The sequence below is a fragment of the Manis pentadactyla genome, chromosome 9 (assembly GCF_030020395.1).
Source record: "Manis pentadactyla isolate mManPen7 chromosome 9, mManPen7.hap1, whole genome shotgun sequence".
Lineage (NCBI taxonomy): Eukaryota > Metazoa > Chordata > Mammalia > Pholidota > Manidae > Manis > Manis pentadactyla.
The window spans coordinates 83,773,324-83,797,124 of NC_080027.1; the positions used below are offsets into that span (position 1 = coordinate 83,773,324).

The 23,801-nt window shown below is 37.3% G+C and overlaps 1 protein-coding gene and 1 non-coding gene across 6 annotated transcripts in view; both read left to right on the forward strand.

The window, feature by feature from the left end:
• The window catches only part of HSD17B12 (hydroxysteroid 17-beta dehydrogenase 12), a 224,495-nt gene that overhangs the window by 180,512 nt on the left and 20,182 nt on the right, over window positions 1-23,801 (forward strand). For 4 of the 5 annotated variants that reach the window (XM_057507571.1, XM_057507572.1, XM_057507573.1 and 1 more), the window contains 4 exons: window positions 7,451-7,485; window positions 8,873-8,989; window positions 20,569-20,650; window positions 22,226-22,291. In XM_057507571.1, coding sequence (XP_057363554.1) covers window positions 7,451-7,485; window positions 8,873-8,989; window positions 20,569-20,650; window positions 22,226-22,291 — 300 coding nt within the window. The remainder of the gene's footprint in view (window positions 1-7,450; window positions 7,486-8,872; window positions 8,990-20,568; window positions 20,651-22,225; window positions 22,292-23,801) is intronic. The other variant, XM_036891682.2, reaches the window with a different exon arrangement.
• Window positions 4,309-4,415, forward strand: LOC118915785 (U6 spliceosomal RNA). Its single transcript, XR_005026192.2, has one exon. It is a non-coding gene; the product is annotated as a U6 spliceosomal RNA (small nuclear RNA).

The following is a 23,801-nucleotide window of genomic DNA, read 5'->3' on the forward strand; positions in this document are numbered from 1 at the left end:
AGATCTTGAGTTCTCAACTACATTATTAGCTACTTGGGGGTGAGGGTGAGGCGGGGAGCCTTCTGGACTAGATTAGGTCTCTTGTCCATGTGTCTTCTCTTCATTCAGCATTTCATTTTATGTTAGTGTCTCTACAGATTATAAGCCCTGTGAGGGTTGGTACCAAGTCCTTTTGATTTTCTGCCAATTCCTAGCCTTGGGCCTCGTATGTCAGGTATTCAATGAATGCTTTTTGAATAATGACTGAATTAAAAAACTGAAAATTCCATTTCTTTGGGAATAAGGTTAACATTTACTGTTTGTGGCCCTAGAAGGCTGAACTTGGATCAATTGTTGCTATTTACACTGAAGCAAATTGCGAGAACTTGCTAATCTTTGGATCTGCCAGAAGTAGAATGGGCAGAGGGTGAGTGCCCATTGTGGTTCTAGGTCAGTGATTGCAAACTGATAGTCTGTGGGCTGGATGTGCCCTATCGACATATTTCACTTGGCTCAAGCAGTGTTTTCAGAAGTGGGACATTTCACACTGAACTTTCTAGCATCTCTTAGCAAAAATATGAAAATCAGGTAACAAAGACCTAAACTGTTGTATGACAACAAGTGACTGGAGCTGAATAGCAGCTGAGTATACTAAGTAGTTAGGCCTGTACTCTCCAGATAGCTCAGGCCCCACTAGTCCCTGTTGTCTGACTCACTGCCCTCATTTATGTTACCTACCTAGTATTTGAGTTTGCACTCCCCTGTTCAGATAACTCCAAGTATTCAATCTACTCTAACTGAGTAACTGCTTGGTGGAGTTGAAAGATTAGAATGGCTTTGAGTAAATCAGTCTCTTTCATCCCTGTGACTATCTGAAATTGAAGCACTTGGAGCACGAGGCCATTTACATGCTTTTGAAAAACTATTTTTTTCTTTCTAAGGCCAGTGTTTATTCATTGTATGTCCTCAGCCAGAAATGTGTGATGTTGTGCCCTACCCATGGAGGAGGTAATAAATGTTTGGATGGATGAAAAGCATTTGTTTCCTTTTTCTCACATGGTTTTGCCTCCAGCATGTGACGAAGTACCAGTAGGGGGAGCCCTCTAGTAATTTGGAAATCCATGAGAAGACTGTTCATCAGTCCAAATTGTATTTAATTTAGGGATTATGCTAAGAATTTATCACTCCACCCTACCCCAAGAATTCACATTAACATTAGTAAATTAATAAATTGTAGGAAGGAGAGTATGACTGTCACCACTGACCCCCACCCAGGGCTTTTCTAGATGAAGACCTTCCAAGTTAATATCTAGACTCTGACTCTTAATCTCTTTTGAAAGTAGCTATCACTGTGCTCCTAAATATTTCAAAATTATTGGGCACATTTAACCCCTAAGGTCTTACAGTAATGGGCTATTTCAGGCATAACTACAAAATGATGGATTTGCCAAGCTGCATGACAAGCACTCTTTCCATAGTTCTCATCATTAAAAAAAATGACAGAGTAGTTGTAGATTGGTTCTAAGGTTCTTTTTGGCTCAAAGTTTACAGGAGAAATGCCTTCTCTATGGGTGAAAATATAAAAAGCTCTTTGAGAACTAGGGATTTTCTCCTCCCAAAATCTGTCACTTTTTGAGAAATCAGTTTACTTTGGTAAAATTTAAGTAATTGAAAATCTTAGCTACCATGTTACGGTATGCTAAACTTAGAAAAACAGTATATGATGATATATGCGTCCTTTTTTATTTTTGTTTAGAGTTTATAAATTAGAGCTTTGTAATCATTAACAATTGGCATGCAGCCTTCTGTTCTGAAAAGCTCTTTTTCTTTTGTTTAATTATGTTACCATGTATCAAACCAGAATTTATTACAAAAGGAAAAACTTTGTTTTTTATGGTGTGGGGTTGAATTTCAGGTTAAGTAACATGTGGTGGCGGGGGAGGGGGACGCAAAGAAGGCTCTTAACTTCCACAAAGGCTTAAACATTAGCAAAGAGGACAATAAAATAATACTTGGGGATCTCCAAGCATTCTAAAAGGTTGATCTAATTAAGCCTTTTACCCCCTGCACAGTAAATATTCTATTAGCCATACAGGTGAGATTCTAAGAATTTCTAATTAAGCTATATTCTTGGCACCACAAAGCCTAAATTATGGTTTATCAAAGAAAATGTGTGCTGCGTCATTCTAGTATGACTTCCAATGGCATTACCATCAGATTTCTCCAAAACAGCATTGTGTAACAGCATTGTTACTTGATGTAATTCTTTTCACTATTATACCATGATTTTTAAAATTACTACTAATGATTCCAATTGATAAGTTGTTTAAGGCTTTGCATCTCTTTTCTTCTAATTTGTATGGGTTCATTTTTCAGTTGCTTGAGTTCAGATCCTCTTTATTCCAAGCAGGTTTCCCTGGGGCAGAGGGCATTGCAGAAGTGGACAGAGTGGCTTGTTGTGGTGTCTTAATTATTTATGTGAATAGCCTGAATTCTTGGGGCTTTGCTTGGGTTCTAGAGCAAGTTGTTACTCTTTATTTCCTATTTATAGATAATGGAGGACAATGTTTTCCTATTTTACTAAATTATTTTGGATTTTAATCATCATGTAGATTTTTGGTTGTCTTTTTAAGCATTATGCAATAGTGTTTTCTTTGTACTGTTTCTCCAAAAAACAATGAAATACCAGAGGTTACATGATGTAAGTAAGTTACTTGCTTGTAAAATAATTTGCATAATTTGTACAATTTGTTTATGTTATCAGTTTTCATACTAAACTAAAAAACAGGGAAACCTAAACTGGTTTTTAAGTATAAAATAATAAAGTTCCTTTCACACACTTTTGATTACTGATGCCACAGAAGTGAAAGAGAAAAAAAAAATTCACTTCATTTCTTTTAGAAATAACATTAATTGTGGGGACTTCTAATTACAAAAGCAATGTAAGCAATGCCAAAAATCTAAGACGTATTTAAGAATATTTAGATGGCTACATTTTAATGTAATATTCTCAAGGATTTTCTAGGTCAGCCAATGTATTTTGAGTTAGGTATCTCAACTATGTGATCTAATAATATTGATTATAAGCCTCTTATTTATTTCCCAGCCAGAATATACATAGTTGTGGTAATAAATACCAGTAAATATTTCACTTTTGAAATTGTTGTATGGTATCTCCAGAAGAAATTCTAAACTGAGCTGTCATTGCTAAAGATGACATTGATCTTTGTATATGTGTATGCTCTATGGCCAGCTTGCATAAAAAAGTGCTGCAATATATAGGTGCAATCTAACATATATTGACCCTCCTTCCTCTGCTTGATTTTAGGCCTCTATGACTTTTTTGTGGTGAGGATTGATGAAACTGCCACTAAAAATATATATGTAAACAGGAAACATTCATTTTTTCTGCAAGGATTTGAAACTCTATTGTAGCAGTAGTAATGCAGTAACTTTAGGAACCAATTAAATTTAAATTGTTTGCTGTATACTTTTGGAAACAACTCCAACAGAAGAAAACAAGTCTAGAAATCATGTTTGCTACTAGTTTTCTAATGTTCTTAACCACTGAACTTACAGTTAAGATAACATTATATTACCAATGTGTTAAGAGGAACAAAAAATTTCCTCGTATAGCAATTATCACCTGCAGCTGGCCTAAAATTAGCATGTTGAGTTAACTCCAGAAACAGCTTGTGAGCTGTGAAATGGAGTTCAGACAGATTTCACAGAAACGCTTGCTATATGGTATAAATAACCAGATATCAAGAAACCAATTGATGCATATAAATAAAACGAGACTACTAATAGCTTAGTTAAAATATTCCTTGTAAAACTTGATGTTAAAGAGAATTTAATTTGATGTGAACATAGTAAAGCCTCTCTACTTAGGCACAGAACATTAAAAATTATTTGTATTCACATGCCCAGACAAAGAAGGCTTGAAGATTGAAGTCATTATGACTTGTAATCTGATTAGAAGGAAAGGTAATTTAAGTATAGATGAAGGTGTTAATTTTATAAAAGTATGCAGATTTCAGGTTAATTTTTCTCAGACTTTTCATTGTTATAATTTGACAGATCAAAAAAGGTGTTCCATTCTATCACAAGGAGAAATAATTTAGAGTCAGAATTTAAAAGAAGACATTGAACAATGTGAAAGAATTTAACTTTTTCAGACCTATGTCATTGAACATCCAATAAAAATTTCTGGCCCTTCAGTAGCCAGGCATTGAAAACACTGCCTCTTCCTTTGTGTTAAATTACTAAAACTTTTTTAAGAATTAAAACTTTAAAGTTTTAATTCATATGTATGAAAACTATGTTTTGGTGCTTGCTTTACCAGCACATATGCTACAGTTGGAATGATACAGAGAAGGTTAACATAGCCCCTGCATAAGGATGACACATTAATTTGTGAAGCAGCCCATAATTTTTATGTTAACTAACCTTCTTGTGGCTATCATTTCATAATATATACATATATCAAATCATTATGTTGTATACCTTAAACTAACACAAAGTTATGTGTCAGTTATATCTCAATATATAAGATGGTGGGGTAGATATATTTTAAACATAGCCATACAATAAAGACTATCCAAGAAAATAGTTAATGTTTAGCATGCTATTCATGTAGTTTTGTTAATAAGATTATATCTGATGGAGTTTTATTTTGTCACTGACCATTTTTTTGGATAATCTTTGCCATTCAGAAAGAACATTTAAAGTATGACTTCATGCTGCCCCAGGCCATAACTTGATATGCATAGAGTATTGTGAGAACCCTTTTATCTCCTGGATTTAATAAAGTAACATCAAGTATATTTTGTGATTCCAGTTCTTTAATTCTTACCCTTATGATTATTAAAATGTCTTTTAAAAAACACCTTTATTGAGGGATAATTTACATACCATAAACTTCATTCATTTGAACTGTACAATTGAATGGTTTTTAGTAAATTTACAGAGTTGGACAATTGTCAATCTAATTTTAGAATAATTATGTTACCCCAAGAAGATCCCAACTGAGGTATTTTTAAGTATTGATGGAACTGTCCAGAAACTTCAGTGTTGTGAGTTGAACTGGATGACCTCAAAATTGTCCCTGTTTTTGGCTCTAAACTGTGTAGGGCACAACATGCTTAAAGGAGGCCTAGATACTTAGTTGCGCTGCATCTTAAAAGAATATTGAATGCAGACAGCAAGGGACCCTCATTTCTTTTCAGAAGCTTACTCTGTGATGTGTTTTATGCTGGCTCCATTATATGTTACCTCTTTTAAGATTGAGAAATTAGCCTATCATGTAGCTACCTTCTTTTAATATAAAAGGACTCTGCAGAGGAGGATAAGGAACTAACTTAAGGTCACACCCCTAGTAAGTAGAAGGGCTGGGAGTGGGACTTTGGCCTAGCTATATATTGAACAATTAGTTTGTGTTCCTATAAAAGAGAAATCTTAGGAAACATGTAGGCAAATTTGTAGAGTACTGTTTAATCTGAGACAACAAGAGGTGACTGTGTTATGAGGATAAACTCTGAAATCAGCTTTTTCTTTGACTTGGTTCCATACAATTTTGTTTGAGGCCCAGTGGGCATATTCTGCATTGGGTCAAGCAAACCTAGAAAAGAGAAGAAATAGAACCATGTTTTTAAATTTATAAAATATTGAGGCCATATGGGCTGTCAGCACAATTTCTGATTGAGTTTGCTTTGGGATTGTTTCTCTTTTAAGTCTTAAAATGTTAACATTGGTTGGTTTTTATCAACATGATTTGTCAATTATATTACTTAGACTATTGGTTCGGTTGCTGTAACAGAGATCTAGTAGTGGCTTAAACAAAATAAGAAATTTATTCCTCTCTGAGGTAAGCTGAGGAGGCAATTGAGGTTTGGCATAGTAGCTCCGCAGCCATTAGGGGTCCCGCCTCTTTATATCTCATTGCTCTGCCCCTGTTAGCATGTGGCTTTCCTCTTAGGGTCTACATTGACTGTTTTAGCTCCATCTATCACATCCATATTCCAGCTATCGAAAGGAGGAATACACGAAGAGGAAGAAAAGTATTTTTTTCTCCTTTAATGGCATGTCCAAGGAGTTGCATATGTTACTTCTGGTCACATCTTTTTAGACAGAACGTAGTCAAAGGGTCATATACACGGTGAACAAGGATGTAGAAAATAGAGTTTTTATGGTGGGCCACAAGGGTGGGAGAGAGACCTTACATCCCACTGGAAATTCAGTTGTTATGTATTAAGAAAAGAATATATGTTAGAGGACAGTTGGCAATCTCTGTCCTATCATTCTGCGAAGATGAGTTTAAGATGACAAATGTGGACTGAGGTGTAAGATGATTTCTTTTTTTTCTGGGCCAGAAATTTGGCCAAAGCCAGATACTTCTGTCACAATGTTTTGAAGATACGTCTTTGTCTGTTTGGAAGTTGGCAGTGTGTCAGTCTATCTGTTATGGTATAGTGTCAGTTTGAACTCGTTTTTACTGGAAAAGTGTATGCAACAGTGCTGGGCTGGACATCTGGGTTGGGAGTCTGCATAGCAGATTTTACCTTGATGAAGTCTGGATGCATTTTCTTTTTCAAAATATTTTTAGAAGAAAAATTCCCTTCTCATCAGAGTATCATCTTAACTTACACACAGTATGATTCAAGATAAAACCTTAAGATACCTAGTTTTGGCATACAAGCAAACTTTCTGTGGCAAAACAGCATTTGAATTTTAGAGAGTTAGTGATTTCTAGGAGTCAAAAATTCATGTTCTAACACCAATACTTAACCATAACATGGCCTTGACTAAGCCTGTGGATGTCTTAACTTTTCTTGATCATACCTTAAAATGCAGCTTAAAAGTAGCCTCTCATTGTATGTTATTTAGTCCACAATTACGAAGTCTTTTAAAAATGCAGGTGTCTTTTTTTTCATTGTTGGTTACTGGAGATTGCAGATAACCTTAACTTTCTCTCACAACCAGGTAGGCCAGCAAGAGAAATGAAAAGTTAAGATACACTTAATATTTGCCAGCATGTTACTTTATTGGCATTATTCTAAAGGCTTTTGTGATAGGAAAAGATTGAGCTCTTGAGATTAGAAAGCTTAAGTAATCTTGGTAGGCAGATATGATAACAAATATCCTTTTCTGAGAGTGCATTTTGGGAAATGTGGATTTCACCATAAATCCTCTATTATTTGAGGGTCTCTATGGCAGTGTTCCATTCCAGACAACTCACTTTAGCCCAGTTCACTGATACTTTTCCAGTGTTAACTCCATTAATTTCATCTGGTTCCTTTGTATGTGGTTTTGACACAGCCAAGTTATATAGAGTATATAAAATAAACTGCCTCCTGTGAAAGTGGTGAGTGGTTTTGTGGTTGCTTCTTTTTTTGTGTGGGCAGGTTCCCTTCACTCTCTGTCTGTTGCCTGCATGCTCAGCCATCATGATGGTTTTGTTTTTCTCTTGCAGATGACACAGTTGGTGCTGCCTGGCATGGTAGAAAGGTGAGTCACAAGCTCAACACAAACACTAGAGAGACAGAGCTTATGATTATTTATAGGGAGAATCCTGCCCTTGAAAAATTCATTAAAGTGACTAATCAACCTATCCTGCATATCTTAGCGGCAGAGTAATGTGCAGGGCAAGTCACACGGTAGAGCATGAGTCATCCGGTGGTGGAGTCCTTTTCCACTTGATTCCCTTGTTATTTCCCTCTCCAGCGTTGTGGTGGTTCCTTTAGATCAGGATTAAAAAATCGGCCTGAGTCACCATCACTAACTCAATTGCCTGCTGTGCTGAGGGGGTGGATAGAGTTCCTGGGACATTCCCGGGAATACCTTCTTAAAGCTGTGTGCTCTCAGAGCCAAAGTCAGTGGACTTTCACAAAGCAAGACCCCATCTTCTGGGTTTTTAGTTCTCACTGAGTGAATGGATACATAAGGAGTCGGAGGCATGTTATAAAGTAATTATAAGATGTCAAACCCACCCTTTGAGCAACTATGTCCGCTAGCCACATCTGTGTTCCCATTTGAAATGGGTTCCACTAGGATATGCTAGACATCTTTGTAAGTGTTGGGAGATGTGTTATGTAGAGTTCTTACGTTTGAAGTAGCATGAAGTCTCAATTGTAATTAAGCCCCATTCCTCCCTTGCAGAAGCCTAAATGATGGCTAGACCTTTAGAGAAAACCTGTTGAAAAGACCTGGGCTTGCATCTTAAGCTAGCTTGATCATTTGCTAAATTTAGGGTTTCATAGGCATCCTTCCTCTGCAGAATAGCTGACTTTGGAAGAGATCTGAAGGCATCACTTCTTTGAAAAGGGCAGACCCACCTTCACAGACTACTTCTGTGAAAAAACCTCTATGACCAGCTTCAGGCAGGGATTACAGCTAGTGTTACTGAACGCATCTTATGTGTCAGGGGTTATAGTGAGCACTTTGTACATTTTCATTTATTTAACTTTGATAGCCTCCCACCATTACAGATGAGGAAACTGAGGTTAGGAATCCCTTTTTTTTTCTTCTTTTTTTAGAGTATCACTTATATACAATCTCTTATTTATTTATTTATATTTTTTGTTAAGGTATGATTGATATACACTCTTATGAAGGTTTCACATGAAAAAACAATGTGGTTACTACATTTACCCATATTATCAAGTCCCCACCCATACCCCAATGCAGTCACTGTCCATCACTGCAGCAAGATGCCACAGATCCACTATGTGCCTTCTCTGTGATACACTGTTCTCCTTGTGATCCCCCACATCATGTGTACTAAACATAATACCCCTCAGTCCCCTTATCCCTCCCTCCCCACCCGCCCTCCCACACCCCACTCCACTAGTTCATTCTTGGAGTCTCTGAGTCTGCTGCTATTTTATTCCTTCAGTTTTGCTTCATTGTTATACTCCACAAATGAGGGAAATCATTTGGCATTTGTCTTTCTCTGCCTGGCTAATTTCACTGAGAATAATGTCCTCCAGCTCCATCCATGTTGTTGCAAATGGTAGGATTTGTTTCTTTCTTATGGCTGAATAGTATTCCATTGTATATATGTACCACCTCTTCTTTATCCATTCATCTACTGATGGACACTTAGGTCATATCTTGGCTATTGTAAAAAGTGCTGCGATAAACATAGGGGTGCATATGTCTTTTTGAATCTGAGAAGTTGTATTCTTTGGATAAATTCCAAGGAGTAGGATTCCCCGGTCAAATGGTATTTCTATTTTTAGTTTTTTGAGGAACCTCCATATTGCTTTCCACAATGGTTGAACTAGCTTACATTCCCACCAGCAGTGTAGGAGGGTTCCCCTTTCTCCACATCCTTGCCAGTATTTGTTGTTCTTAGTCTTTTCTATGCTGGCCATCCTTACTGGTGTGAGGTGATATTTCATTGTGGTTTTAATTTGCATTTCCCTGATGATTAGTGATGTGGAGCATCTTTACATGTGTCTGTTGGCCATCTAAATTTCTTCTTTGGAGAACTGTCTCTTCATATCCTCTGCCCATTTTTTAATTGGGTTATTTGCTTTTTGGGTGCTGAGGTGTGTAAGTTCTTTATATATTTTGGATGTTAATGCCTTATCGGATATGTCATTTACAAATATATTCTCCCATACTGTAGGATGCCTTTTTGTTCTGTTGATGGTGTCCTTTGTTGTACAGAAACTTTTTAGTTTGATGAGTTCATTTTTGCTTTTGTTTCCCTTGCTCGAGGAGATGCGTTCAGGAAGAAGTTGCTCATGCTTATATTCAGGAGATGTTTGCCTATGTTGTCTTCTAAGAGTTTTATGGTTTCATGATTTACATTCAAGTCTTTGATCCATTTCAAGTTTACTTTCGTGTATGGGGTTAAACAATAATCCAGTTTCATTCTCCTGCATGTAGCTGTCCACTTTTGCCAACACCAGCTGTTGAAGAGGCTGGCATTTTTCCATTGTATATCCATTGTATATCCATCTTTATCGTATATTAATTGACCATATATGGTTGGGTTTATATCTGGGCTCTCTAGTCTGTTCCATTCGTCTATGGGTCTGTTCTTGTGCCAGTACCAAATTGTCTTGATTACTGTGGCTTTGTAGTAGAGCTTGAAGTTGGGGAGCATAAAGCCCCCAGCTTTATTCTTCCTTCTCAGAATTGCTTTGGCTATTTGAGGTCTTCTGTGGTTCTATATGAATTTTAGAATGATTTTCTCTAGTTCACTGAATAATGCTGTTGATATTTTGATATGAATTTCATTGAATCTATAATTGCTTTAGGCAGGATGGCCATTTTGACAATATTAATTCTTCCTATCCATGAACATGGGATGTGTTTCCATTTATTAGTATCTTCTTTAATTTCTCTCATGAGTGTCTTGTAGTTTTCAGGGTATAGATCTTTCACTTCCTTGGTTAGTCTTATTCCTAGGTATTTTATTCTTTTTGATGCAATTGTGAATGGAATTGTTTTCCCCATTTCACTCTCTGCTAGTTCATTGTTAGTGTATAGGATTGCCACAGATTTCTGTGTATTAATTTTGTATCCTGCAACTTTGCTGAATTCAGATATTAGATCCAGTAGCTTTGGAGTGGAGTCTTTAGGGTTTTTAATGTACAATGTCATGTCATCTGTAAACAGGGACAGTTTAACTTCTTCCTTGCCAATCTAGATGCCTTTTATTTTTTCATGTTGTCTGATTGCCGTGGCTAGGAACTACAGTACTATGTTGAATAGAAGTGGGAAAAGTGGGCATCCTTGTCTTGTTCCTGATCTTAAAGGAGAAGCTTTCAACTTCTCTCTGTTAAGTATGATGTTGGCTGTGGGTTTGTCATATATGACCTTTATTATGTTGAGGTACTTTCCCTCTATGCCCATTTTGTTGAGAGTTTTTATCATGAATGGATGTTGAACTTTGTCGAATGCTTTTTCAGCATCTATGGAGAAGATCATGTGGTTTTTGTCCTTTTTGTTGATGTGGTTGGATGATGTTGATGGATTTTCAAATGTTGTACCATCCTTGCATCCCTAGAGTAAATCCTACTTGATCATGATGGATGATCTTTTTGATGTATTTTTGAATTTGGTTTGCTAATATTTTGTTGAGTATTTTTGCGTCTATGTTCATCAGGGATATTGGTCTGTAGTTTTCTTTTTTTGTAGTGTCTTTTCCTGGTTTTGCTATTAGAGTAATGCTGGCCTCATAAAATGAGTTTGGAAGTATTACCTCTTCTTCTACTCTTTGGAAATCTTTAAGGAGGTTGGGTAATAGGTCTTCACTAAATGTTTGATAAAATTCAGCGGTGAAGCCATCTGGTCCAGGGGTTTTGTTCTTAGGTAGTTTTTTGATTACCAGTTCAATTTCATTGCTGGTAATTGGTGTGTTTAGATTTTCTCTCTATCTGGGTCAGCCTTGGAAGGTTGTATTTTTCTAGAAAGTTGTTCATTTCTTCTAGGTTATCCAGTTTGTTAGCATATAATTTTTCATAGTATTCTCTAATAATTCTTTGTATTTCTGTGGTGTCTGTTGTGGTTTTTCCTTTCTTGTTTCTGATTCTGTTTATGTGTGTAGACTCTCTTTTTTTCTTGATAAGTCTGGCTAGGGGTTTATCTATTTTGTTTATTTTCTCGAAGAACCAGCTCTTGCTTTCATTGATTCTTTCTATTGTTTTATTCATCTTGATTTTATTTATTTCTGCTCTAATCTTTATTATGTCCCTCCTTCTACTGACTTTGGGCCTCATTTGTTCTTCTTTTTCTAGTTTCATTAATTGTGAGTTTAGACTGCTTATATGGGATTGTTCTTCTTTCCTGAGGTAGGCCTGTATTGCAGTATACTTTCCTCTTAGCACGGCCTTCACTGCATCCCACAGATTTTGCAGTGTTGAATTATTGTTGTCATTTGTCTCCATATATTGCTTGATCTCTGTTTTTATTTGTCATTGATCCATTGGTTATTTAGGAGCATGTTGTGAAACCTCCATGTGTTTGTGGGATTTTTCATTTTCTTTGCGCAATTTATTTCTAGTTTCATACCCTTGTGTTCTGAGAAACTGGTTGGTACAATTTCAATCTTTTTGAATTTACTGAGGCTCTTTTTGTGGCCTAGTATATGATCTATTCTTGAAAATGTTCCATGTGCACTTAAGAAGAATGTGTATTCTGCTGCTTTTGGGTGTAGAGTTCTGTAGATGTCTTAGCTCCATCTGTTCCAATGTGTTGGTCAGTGCCTCTGTCTCCTTACTTATTTTCTGTCTGATTGATCTGTCCTTCAGAGTGAGTGGAGTGTTGACGTCTCCTAGAATGAATGCATTACATTCTATTTCCCCTTTTAATTCAGTTAGTATTTGTTTCATATATGTAGGTGTCCCTGTGTTGGGAGCATACATATTTATAATGGTTATTTCTTCTTGTTGGATTGACCCCTTTATCATTATGTAATGTCCTTCTGTGTCTCTTGTGACTTTCTTTGTTTTGAAGTCTATTTTGTCTGATACAAGTACTGCAACTCCTGCTTTTTTCTCTCTATTAGTTACATGAAATATCTTTTTTCATCCCTTCACTTTTAGTCTGTGTATGTCTTTGGGTTTAAAGTGAGTCTCTTGTAGGCAGCATATAGATGGTCTTGTTTTTTTATCCATTCAGTGACTCTGTGTCTTTTGATTGGTGCATTCAGTCCATTTACATTTAGGGTGATTATCGATAGTTATGTACTTATTGCCATTGCAGGCTTTAGATTCATGGTTACCAAAGGTTCAAGGTTAACTTCCTTACTATCTAAGAGTCTCACTTACCTCACTTAATATGCTATTTCATGTGTTCTTTTCTTTTTCTCTTCCTTTTTCTTCCTCCTCCATTCTTTATATATTAGGTTTTATATTCTGTACTCTTTGTCTATCCCTTGATTGACTTTGGTGATAGTTAATTTAATTTTGCATTTGCTTAGTAATTAGCTGTTCTACTTTCTTCACTGTGGTTTTTTTTACCTCTGGCGACAGCTATTAAACCTTAGGAACACTTCCATCTATAGCAGCCCCTCCAAAACAGACTGTAGAGATGGTTTGTGGGAGGTAAATTCTCTCAGCTTTTGCTTCTCTCGAAATTGTTTAATCCCTCCTTCAAATTTAAATGATAATCATGCTGGATAAAGTAATCTCGGTTCCAGGCCCTTCTGCTTCATTGCATTAAATACATCATGCCACTCACTTTTGGCCTGTAAGGCTATAAGGTTTCTGCTGAGAAGTCTGATGATGACCTGATGGGCTTTCCTTTGTATGTGATCTTATTTCTCTCTCTGGCTGTTTTTTGTTTTTTTTTAATTTTTATTAAGGTGTGATTGATACACACTCTTACGAAGATTTCACATGAAAAAACAATGTGGTTACTACATTTACCCATATTATCAAGTTCGCACCCATACCCCAATGCAGTCACTGTCCATCAGTGCAGCAAGATGTCTCTCTGGCTACTTTAATAGTCTGTCCTTATCCTTGATCTTTGCCATTTTAATTACTATATTTCTTGGTATTATCTTCCTTGGGTCCGTTGTGTTGGGAGATCTGTGGATCCCCATGGCCTGAGAGACTACCTCCTTCCCCAGATTGGGGAAGTTTTCAGCAATTACCTCCTCAAAGACACTTTCTATCCCTTTCTCTTGCTCTTCTTCTTCTGGTATCCCTGTAATGCGAATATTGTTCCGTTTGGATTGGTCACACAGTTCTCTCAATATTCTTTCATTTTTGGAGATCCTTTTTTCTTTCTGTGCCTCATCTTTTTTGTATTCCTCTTCTCTAGTTTCTATTTCATTTATCGTCTCCTCCACCATATCCAATGTGCTTTTAATACCCTCCATTGTGCTCTTCAATGATTGGATCTCCAACCGGAATTCATTTCTGAGTTCTTGAATATCTTTGCATACCTCCATTTTCATGTTAATGATTTTTATTTTGAACTCCCTTTCAGGAAGAGTCATGAGGTCCATGTCACTTAAATCTTTCCTGGGAGTTGTATTAATAATTTTACTCTGGACCAGGTTCCTTTGGCATTTCATATTTGTATATGGCACCTTCTAGTGTCCAAAAGCTCTACTCTCTGGAGCTGCTCAGCCCCTGAAGCAATGTCGGGGGTCACAGAGAAGTGGAATTGGTGCCTGGGGGGAGGAAAGAACTGTTTTCCTGCTTCCCAGCTGCTATGCCTGTCTCCACTGCCTGAACTAGTGGGCTGAGCACACAGGTATAGGCTTTCGTCTCAGAGCAGCCAGATATGGATCCCTGCTTTCCACAGGTCACTGGAATCTCAGTCTCTCCAGGAATTCTGCCTGTCTTAGCTTTCCAACCCCATAATCACAAGAGTATCTTGAAAGCACCATGAAATGTAGGTTTGTGCTCCCAGAGCAGATCTCTGGAGTTAGGTATTCAGCAGTCCCAGGCCTCCACTCCCTCCCTGTTCAGTTTCTCTTCCTCCCGCCAGTCAGGTGGGGTAGGGGAAGGGCTTGGATCCCATCGGGCCATAGCTTTAGTACATTACCCTGTTCCATGAGGTCTGCTGTTTTCTCCACATGTATGCAGTCTGGCGCAGCCCTCTTTCCTGTTGCTCTCTCAGGATTAGTTGTATTAATTATATTTTCGTATTATATGCGGTTTTAGGAGGAAGCCTCTGTGTCATCTCTCACACCGCCATCTTTAATCCTCCCACTGATATACAATCTTATGTTGGTTTCAAATATACAACACAGTGATTCAACAGTTACCCATATTATTAAATCCTCACCCTCCCTTACTATCTGTCAACTTAGTGGGATGTTACAGAATCACTGACTATGAGGAATCCGTTTTCATCATCTTAATCCTAGTTTTGACATCTGCAAGTGATGTGATATTAATTCAGCACAGTAGGTGCATCCATTAAAAAAGAAATACTCATGAACCACAGAGGTATTATGAAAGGAGTTTTTAAGTGTGTTGGTAAAAGCCTTATCAAAAGAGATAAGGATTATGGAATTTGACAGATCATAAAGTACTGAGTTCAAAGAGTCATAGGATTTTAGTATTTAAATTAATTGGAACCAACCTTCCTCATTTGATAGATTAAAAGTGAGGCCCAAAGAGATTAAGTGCTATAAAGCTTTATAGTTAATTAATAGTACAAACATACAGTGCTAGGAATTTTACTCCTAGTGCTATAGACTTAGTAGTCATGATCACAGTTACACTGGAGCTTCTGGAGCATTAGATAAAGACAAAGAATGCAGAAGAGGATGCATCTATTCAGCAAGCATTCACTGAGTAAAGTTTATCATGGAGTTTGCAGAAGATGAAGGTTAAGAAATGATCTGGTGGAAAGCCGTCTTAGACTGTGGACTGAAATTGACCCCATTGGGGTGATTATGGAACTTGCTAAGAACTAGTAAGAACTAGAACTGTCTTTATTAATCAGTACTTTCAGTTAGAAGGAACATGTCCACTTGAATTAAAGGAGTTACTGGTTGTTGTAGTCAGGGTAGGCTAGCTGCTATAACCAGAGCACTCCAGAATCTCAGTGGCTTATCACTGTAAAGATTGATTTTGTTCAAATCAATCAGTGGTCAGGGCTCTGTTCCGTCTAGGGGCTCCACTCTTCTTCCCTTTGGCCTTGTAGCTCTCCACTGATAACTCTGCATCCATCCTGCCCGCAGATGAGGGAAGAGAGGATGATTTTATGGGAGATTTCATGGACGAGGCCTGGAAGTGGTACACATCACTCTTGCCCATATTCCATTGCCCAGATCTCAAGTTAAAGGCTACACCTAACTGCATAGGAGGCCAGAGGGGAGAGAAACTCCAAGTTAACAGGTTACCTGAAAGCCTTCTTACTCTTACACTATAAGTGATTTTCTTATATCCTGCCCTTTACACCATCCAAATGGCATATTTGCTATGGATGTAGTTTCCATAGGATTTATATCTCCACTGAGTATCAGCAGAGTCCTTTATAAAGATCCTTTGTTGTTAGTTTTTTTTCTCCTTTCACTAATTCCACCTCTGATATGTGAGATTTTCCAAACCCTCTAGAACTATAGCCTGGGGATTGCTGACTATCACTAAATAAGTATCTGTAATCAAACTAAGGTATTATTACCTTAGAAGTAGAAAGAACGTAATTGTATTATAGCAGAAACTTGCTCTTTCCACTTCCCTGGAATCACAAACATTGTGTACAGCTGGAGCAGGAGATGGTTGCCATAACAACCATGGAAAAGCTAAAAATAGCCTGTTTCATACTGTATTGCTTAAGGTGGAATTATGACATATTATGGTGTTTTAGGGCAGGTAATTCTCTTTCATGTGGTAAATGTTTGCAAACTTCCTTCAACAAAGCAATATCTGTATGATGTATTTGGATTGCTGGTTCTAATTATGTACCTGACCCTTCATCTCCAAGATTCTTTCCTGGCATAGAACTCTGTATTTATATTTTTCACTCTTCTTGAGAGTTTGCTAGAGAACTATCTGTACCTATTTCAGTATTATGTTTAAGCTTTAAAAACAAACAAAAACACACTCTGTAACAGCCCTCCAAGAGCACCCTTTTGCACTCCTGATAAGAACTGAAACTATGAAGAATTGTGATGTGGCCTTTTGCACAGTCTCCCCTATCTGCCATTAAGCTCAGTACACAGTGAGCTGCCCACGTTAGGACTGGATATGTCTCAGTTCTTCGTGGCCACGTTTACGCCTCCCCATCTCTCTCCTTGCCTGCAGTGTGGGGCAGTGATGAGGTTCCCTAGGGAAGAAGAATTCAGTGACTTAATTCAGAAAAGAACTATCACTTCCTCTATGTCGATAATATTTTTATAGAGCTGTGGACAAGGATACTGCAACAGTCTGATGGTATAGTGAGGCATTTATAGCAGAATAAAGGCTTGGCAATTTTTTTATTTAGGTGATGATTAAGGAAAGTGTTATGATTGGGAATTTCATGGGTCTAAGGGGATTCTGATGGAGAGCATGGCTACAGGAAGCTCAAAATGCAAGCTACTAAATTTTACAGAGTTGGGTGAGTTTAATGTTTGGCTTGTAAGATGGCGAGTAATTCAAGAGTATGTTTGTATGAAAAGGTACTTTCTTATCAGCAATGCTGTTTTCTGCTTTGTTCTTTCAGTATTTTAGTTCTAGTAGATCCTCAATGTTTGCACTACTGAGACACCATCGTGTGGCTGTTAGCAACTAAGCAGTGTAATGAATTAAGAATGCTGCATCACAGAAAATATTAGTTGGCTTGTTTACTTGGATATTTGTTATAACAAACTGGAAATGTGCTGAAGTATGAGCAACATGAGTCTTCATTATGGAACTTCAGCAAATATTCTTAATGTACCTTCCAATCTTAGAAGTGTTCCCCAGGACCCCAGAAAATGAGAGATTAAGTAGGGTTTGGTTTTATGTTTGCTTTTGTGTACAATTAAGCGCAGCCCATTTTGTCCTGCTTGATATAATGGTTGTCATGAGTCTGGCTGTGCCATGGAAACTGGTTTGACGTCACTAAAACTGCTTAGATGGAGAATTAGAGCTAGACAAAGTAGTTGATTTTAAAGATGAGTCCTTTGTGCCTCACAGTCCAAATGTTCATCCCCAGCTCTGCATAAAGAATAGGTGCTGTATACAGTACAAGGATTAAGACAGCTATGCCCAGTGTGTTAATTTTGATGCAGACAAAACTAAGATGAATATTACCATCTTTGGAGAGAGAGAATTTTGTGCTGTTGTGTGGGTGTGGGTGTGGAAGGAAGGTTTTTGCTCCATAAACGTACATGTGCTTCTTGGTAGCACATAGTTTTTGTAGAAGGGGTGTTTTCTCTACTGTCATCTTTGGTTCAATTATAAATGCTATCCTTTTATTTACTTAGGTCTAGTGCATTCTTGCTTTACACTTTGTTGGCCTTGGGCTTGTTTTAATGTATTTTAGAATGCACATATTGTGTTTTGAATCAAGTACTCTCAAATTCTGACTTTTCTCTAATTCAGACTCTACTTTCTAGAAAGTTTAATAAGGTAGAATGTTTGAGAACAAAAATCTTATCTCAAGGAGTAAGCAGTTAAAGGAACATACCTGCATAATTGTGAAATACTTGACTATTGGTCTATTATTTTGGAAACCAGGAAAGAAGTATTCATTATCTTTATGTGGATTTTCCTGTATTGAAATTATTGCTGTGGTGAGTGACATTTTAAGTCTGTTTTGTTGAGATCATAGTTTAATTTTTTAAATGTACTTGATAACATTAAACTTTAATTTTGGAAGGCTTTTAAGTTGTTTTCATTTGTGAGGAATGAAACAAAAAAATGTAAGATTTTTGTTCAAAGGCACCCACAGCCACCCCAGCCAGTGTGGCATAGTGGAGCACATCGTCCAGCTGATAAAACCTATAGCAACAGGCCCGAGCTTTGGCGAACTTCATCATCTCCAGCCACTTCAGGCTGGCTGCTTCTGGTTGTATGAGAAAAGGTTAAAGTAAAACTGCCTAAACCTACAAGGATACTTGGGGTTTGGGAAGGGGGTCCTAGTTGTCAGGATTTGGGGTTACTTCTCAGAAAGTGTATTGCGCTACATAAGGTACAATCACTCCCTTAGCTTCCACTTGATTGGGATCTGCTCTGAGCTTAAAGGTGACACGGTCTGATATAACTGTATTTCTCTTCCTCTCTTTTTTTAACAGATTTCTCAAACATACCATAAAAATCCACCCATTTAAAGTGTACAATTTGATAGTGTCTGGTATATTCACAAAGCTGCAACCATCACCACAATGTAATTTCAGAACATTTCCAACATCCTAAAAAGATGGAAATATTTTAAACATCAAATTAATACTGTATTGAAACTCTCCAGTAACAAAAGTGTGTTTTAGTACATTTTGGTGAAAGGAATTTTTCACAAGTATAGAGAACATGAAATGACTAGAAAGTCATGCTATTTCAGCAGTTTTCATCCTAGAGTGATTGGGTTCTGACTCCTGATAGACACTCTTACTTTCTTACCTTAAAAGAAAAGGCTTTTCTGTCTCTGGGAGAAACAAGCGAAAAATACAAGAATGATGTAATTAATACACTGACTAAATACTTCCAATTTTCTTCAAAACCCTAATAAAGAACATTTTTAAATTTGTTATTTGATTTCCTTGACCAAAATGTTGACGGATTACTGCTTAGAAAAGTGCATATTACTAACAAGAACTTCAGTTAAAAACAAAACAAACAAACAAAAAACAACAACTTGTTTCCAGTGACACACTGAGCTCAGGGTCCAGACTTCCATTTGATGGTTGAAGTGGCACCTTGCCTAGAGGCTGGCAGATGGACTGGGTGACCTTTGGGGATGATTTCTTTTCGGATTTTTGTCTAAAATAACTTAGATGCCCTTCAGTCATGTTTCTTTTATTTTTTGCATTAAAGGGGACTGTATAGTTTTGTTTTGTTTTTTAAATACTGAAGAAATAGGCCTTGGGGAAGTAAATTCAGATGACAAATAATGAGAAACTGAGTCCAAGGAAAGGAAACTGTCCTGGAGGGTGTGGGAAGAGGGTGGCGAGGGGTCAGGTTTCATAGCTGATGAAGGGGATCCACCCAGTCCCCCCTCCCCATCCCCTGAAGAATGGATTTGAGGGGGAAGAGTTGGTTGTTAATTCTGTCTAGGATTCCTAAAATTCCACTCCTGTTCAGCTCCAGAGACACAGATGATTACTAATTGGGACCCTAGTAGAGTCATTATTGATACTTTGCATTTCAAGCCTGAGGTTGAGTCCACATTTGAATGACCCTGATTCCGCACTTTACCCAACCCATATGTGCTTGCCAACAGCTAGTGTATTTACCGCATTGCTTTCCTCAAACTAATTTTCTTTTATTTGTGGTATTAGTAATTCCTAGTAACTTTCTGAGTTTTAACTTTCAGTCATCTCTAAATTTACAGAGCTTTGCCCTTTGGCAAAAGAGTATGGTTGGACGAACTATAGGTCACATCATTTTAGAGTCAACTGTTTAGTGTCTGAATATCTGCTACCCAGAGAAAGTAGGAGGTCAGGTCATAACCATTCACTTATTGCCAGAATGTTTTATTAAGTGCCTGGTAACGTGCACAGGGCTGTGCACGGTGTTCTGGGGAAAAGTATAAGACAAGGGCTGTGATGTCCAGAGGCTTAGGGTTTTGTTGAAGGAGAAAAATCTTTGTACACATACAATAATTAAATAAATGCTACAGCAGGGTAGTGTGTGATGCTAGGCCAAAATAAAGGCATACAGGGATTATAAGAGTGTTTCTAAGGGTGAGAATTCTTGGTGATATGCCAGAGAAGACCTCTGAGAGGTCAAAGATCATGAGACTTTAGATCTGATCTGTTCACACTCCCAGATTCCTGAAACTGAGGAATGAGCTAATTGCTAACAAGAGCTATTTTTAGTTGATTGAGTTATACCTCATTCACTGACCAAGCATATCACATGGTGATGAAAGGCAAGGAAACATAGGTGTTAGAAAAGCAGCTGTTTCAAATAATTCTGTATTTTAATCTATAATTTTCAAAAAGTTGTGTGTATGATTTCATTCTTTTATATTTTCCTTTTTTAGGTCAAAAGGGGCGATTCTGAACATCTCCTCTGCCAGTGGCATGTATCCAGTCCCACTGATGACCATGTACTCGGCAACCAAGGTGAACAGTGTTCTAGGAAATCATGTCAGAATAAAAATGAGGAATGATTTTCAGTCTGAGAAACAAGCATAGAACTTTCTTGAAGTTCTCTTCTTGGCAGTTTTCAAATGGACTGAGAAAAAAAGGAAAACACCTGACACTTGTTTCAGGGAAGCCAGAACCAGAGACATACTGATTGGTGTAAACTTTTCAAATGGGGCACCAAGATCTGTGGACTATAGGTGTTTTTTTTTCTCCCGGTAGTTTACTGATTTTAAAATTGATATCTGTACTTTCCATAGAAAGCTGGCCCAGGCCAGTTGGCTCAGTTGCTCAGAACATGTTAATGAGTCTAAGACTGGGCATTTGATCCATGAATGAGTCGGCTGCCTACAGCATAAATTCCAGGTGCAGAGCTAAGTAGGAGGATAGCAGCCAGCCAGCACATAAATACACATGGTAGACACAAAATAGGCTGGGTGAAGTGTGGGTGTTCTGCCACATTGTTGAGAATTCACAGATATTTATTGTCACTTCTGGGGTGAGGCAGAGTGCTCGGTAAGATATAATTTTATACATCACCATTCCCCTCTTCATATTACCACTAGAGAAATAATTTAGAATGCATTTCCTACTTCCTGTAGGTCAGTAGCATCATCCTCATATACATTGCTGAGGCATAGGGTACATCTCTGAAATAACAATGACCATTGAAATGCTGAAATTAAGGTTTTAGAGAAAAGTGAGCAAAACATAATACACAATTAAAACTTGGAATGCATCAAAACAATTGTCTTTTTCACGTGGCTCTTTGTCCCCTGGAAAAGCATTAACGGTGACTAAGAAAGCTTGGCACCATCTCCAATTCTGCAAATCTACTTGTTTTCGGTATCATTGAAACCTACAGTAGGCATGTTGAAAATGAACACCATGTTTCTTGAAGTGATTGGTGAACTCCAACTTCTCAAACCTGTTTCACTCCACAGACACAAGACGGTAATTGGGACCCTAGTGGGGTGATTATTGACATTTTGCATTGCAAGCCTGAGGCTGAGGTTAAGCCCACATTTGAAAAGTGGTACATTATATTTAACAGATAGATTTAAAGTTGTACTATCAGAAGAAGATGGGCTGTCACGTTCATCTCTACACTTCTTGGATCTTGCCATCCCAAAGGACCAAGAGGACGCTTGCTCTTTTTGTCTTTTTACTGACAACATCCCATAGAACAGAATTGAACAGAATTCATATGTGTTTCTGTTTGAATGGCAAGTAGGAAGGAGGAACGCATCCTTTGTTATATAATAAAACATTTCTTCTTGGAAAGTAATGTTCTGAAAAAAGTGAAGGTAAGAAGAACCTTTTCCAGTTAGATCAAAATTTGATCTGGATATTATATTTGGTAAGAGCATAATTTAGTGGCAGCTAAAAATAACTTGAGTTTTGTTTTTAATGGTCTCTTCTGCATTTGAAATTAAAAGAATGAGTAGAAGCTGTAGTGTTAAACGATTAGTTTATTATTTTTGTTTCCATGGCTACGAATCGGGCAGATTGATGTAATATGTGTGCTTTCTTCTCACACCCACCTCCTCCCAGGCTTTTGTAGATTTCTTCTCTCAGTGCCTCCATGAAGAATATAGGAGCAAGGGCATCTTTGTGCAGGTGAGTAGAGTTTGTTTCAGTTAAGTATCCCCCATTTTTTTGGTGTGGTTTCCACAGCAACTGTTGCTGTCTTGGCAACAGAAGAAAATCACATTCCCAAGTAAGTGAATGTGACGTTAGCACATCATTAAAGACATGGTTTTTTTTCCCTTTATACACTTCAGTCTAGATTTGAAAAAATGATCCCCTAGAATTTTCAAGTATGGATACCTCAGGTAGAACTACATGCAGCATAAACAGTTGAAGCATAATTATTTAAGTTCTTAATGGTTTTGAGAGCAATATACTGTCCATATCTCTCAGCTGCCAGAAATGTAAGATGTGCCATGACTCTGTTTCAAAGTCGCTGTATAACAACCACAAGAGAGGGTAGAGAGCTGAGGAAAGCTAACGTTTACTAGAGCAGGGATGATTGCATACTCCCGGATGATAGTGTATCAGGATGATTTTTAATGTCTTTGTAAATTGTGATAAAATACATGTAATAGAAAACACCATTTAAATCATTTTCAAGTGTCCAGTTGAATGGCATTAAATACATTCACAATGCATTGTTGTGCAGCTGTCACCACCATCCATCTCCAGAACTTTGTTCATCCCCAAAACTGAAACTGTGTCCATTAAACACAGTTAAGTTCCTCAAAGATCTTCCCCCCATCCTCAGCCCCTAACAACCACCATTTGTTCTCTGTTTCTCAGTTTGATGACTCCTCATGTGAGTGGACTCACACAGTGTTTGTCTTTTTGTGAGTGACATATTTCATTTAGCAAAATGTCTTTAAGGCCCATGTGTATTGTAGCATGTGACAGCATCTCCTTCCTTTTAAAGGTTGTATACAGTCCCGTTATATTATTTGTTTATAATACACATTATATGTAGTATTATGTGTTTTATTATATACATTATAATTGTGTTTATAATAATACACATTTGTTTATCCATTCATCTATTGATGGGACATTGGGTTGCTTCCAACTCTTGGCTGGTATGGATAATGCTTCTGTGAATGTGGATGTACACCTATTTTTTTGAGACCCTGTTTTCAATTCTTTTTGATCTGTACCCAGAAGTGGAATTGCTGAATCGTACGGTAATTCTGTATATTTTTTCTCAGAGGAAAAAATGCTATGTATTTTTTTAAAGGGAAGGTATTGTTTTCCATTGTAGCTGCCCTTATTTATGTTTCCACCAGCAATGACAAGTGTCCCAGTTTCTCCACATACTTACCAACATTTGTTTTTTTTTCCTAATAATAGTCATCCTAATGGGTGTGAGGTGCTCTGTCATTGTGGTTTTGATTTGGATATGAATTTCCCTAATGATTGGTGATGTCAAGCACCTTTACATTTACTAATTGACCATTCATATATTTTCTTTGGAGAAATGTCTATTCAAGTCCTTTGCCCATTTTTTAATTGGGTTGTTTGCTTTTCATTGTTGAATTATAAAAGTACTTTATATATTCTGTATATGAACTCTTTAGTAGATATATGACTTGCAAATATTTTC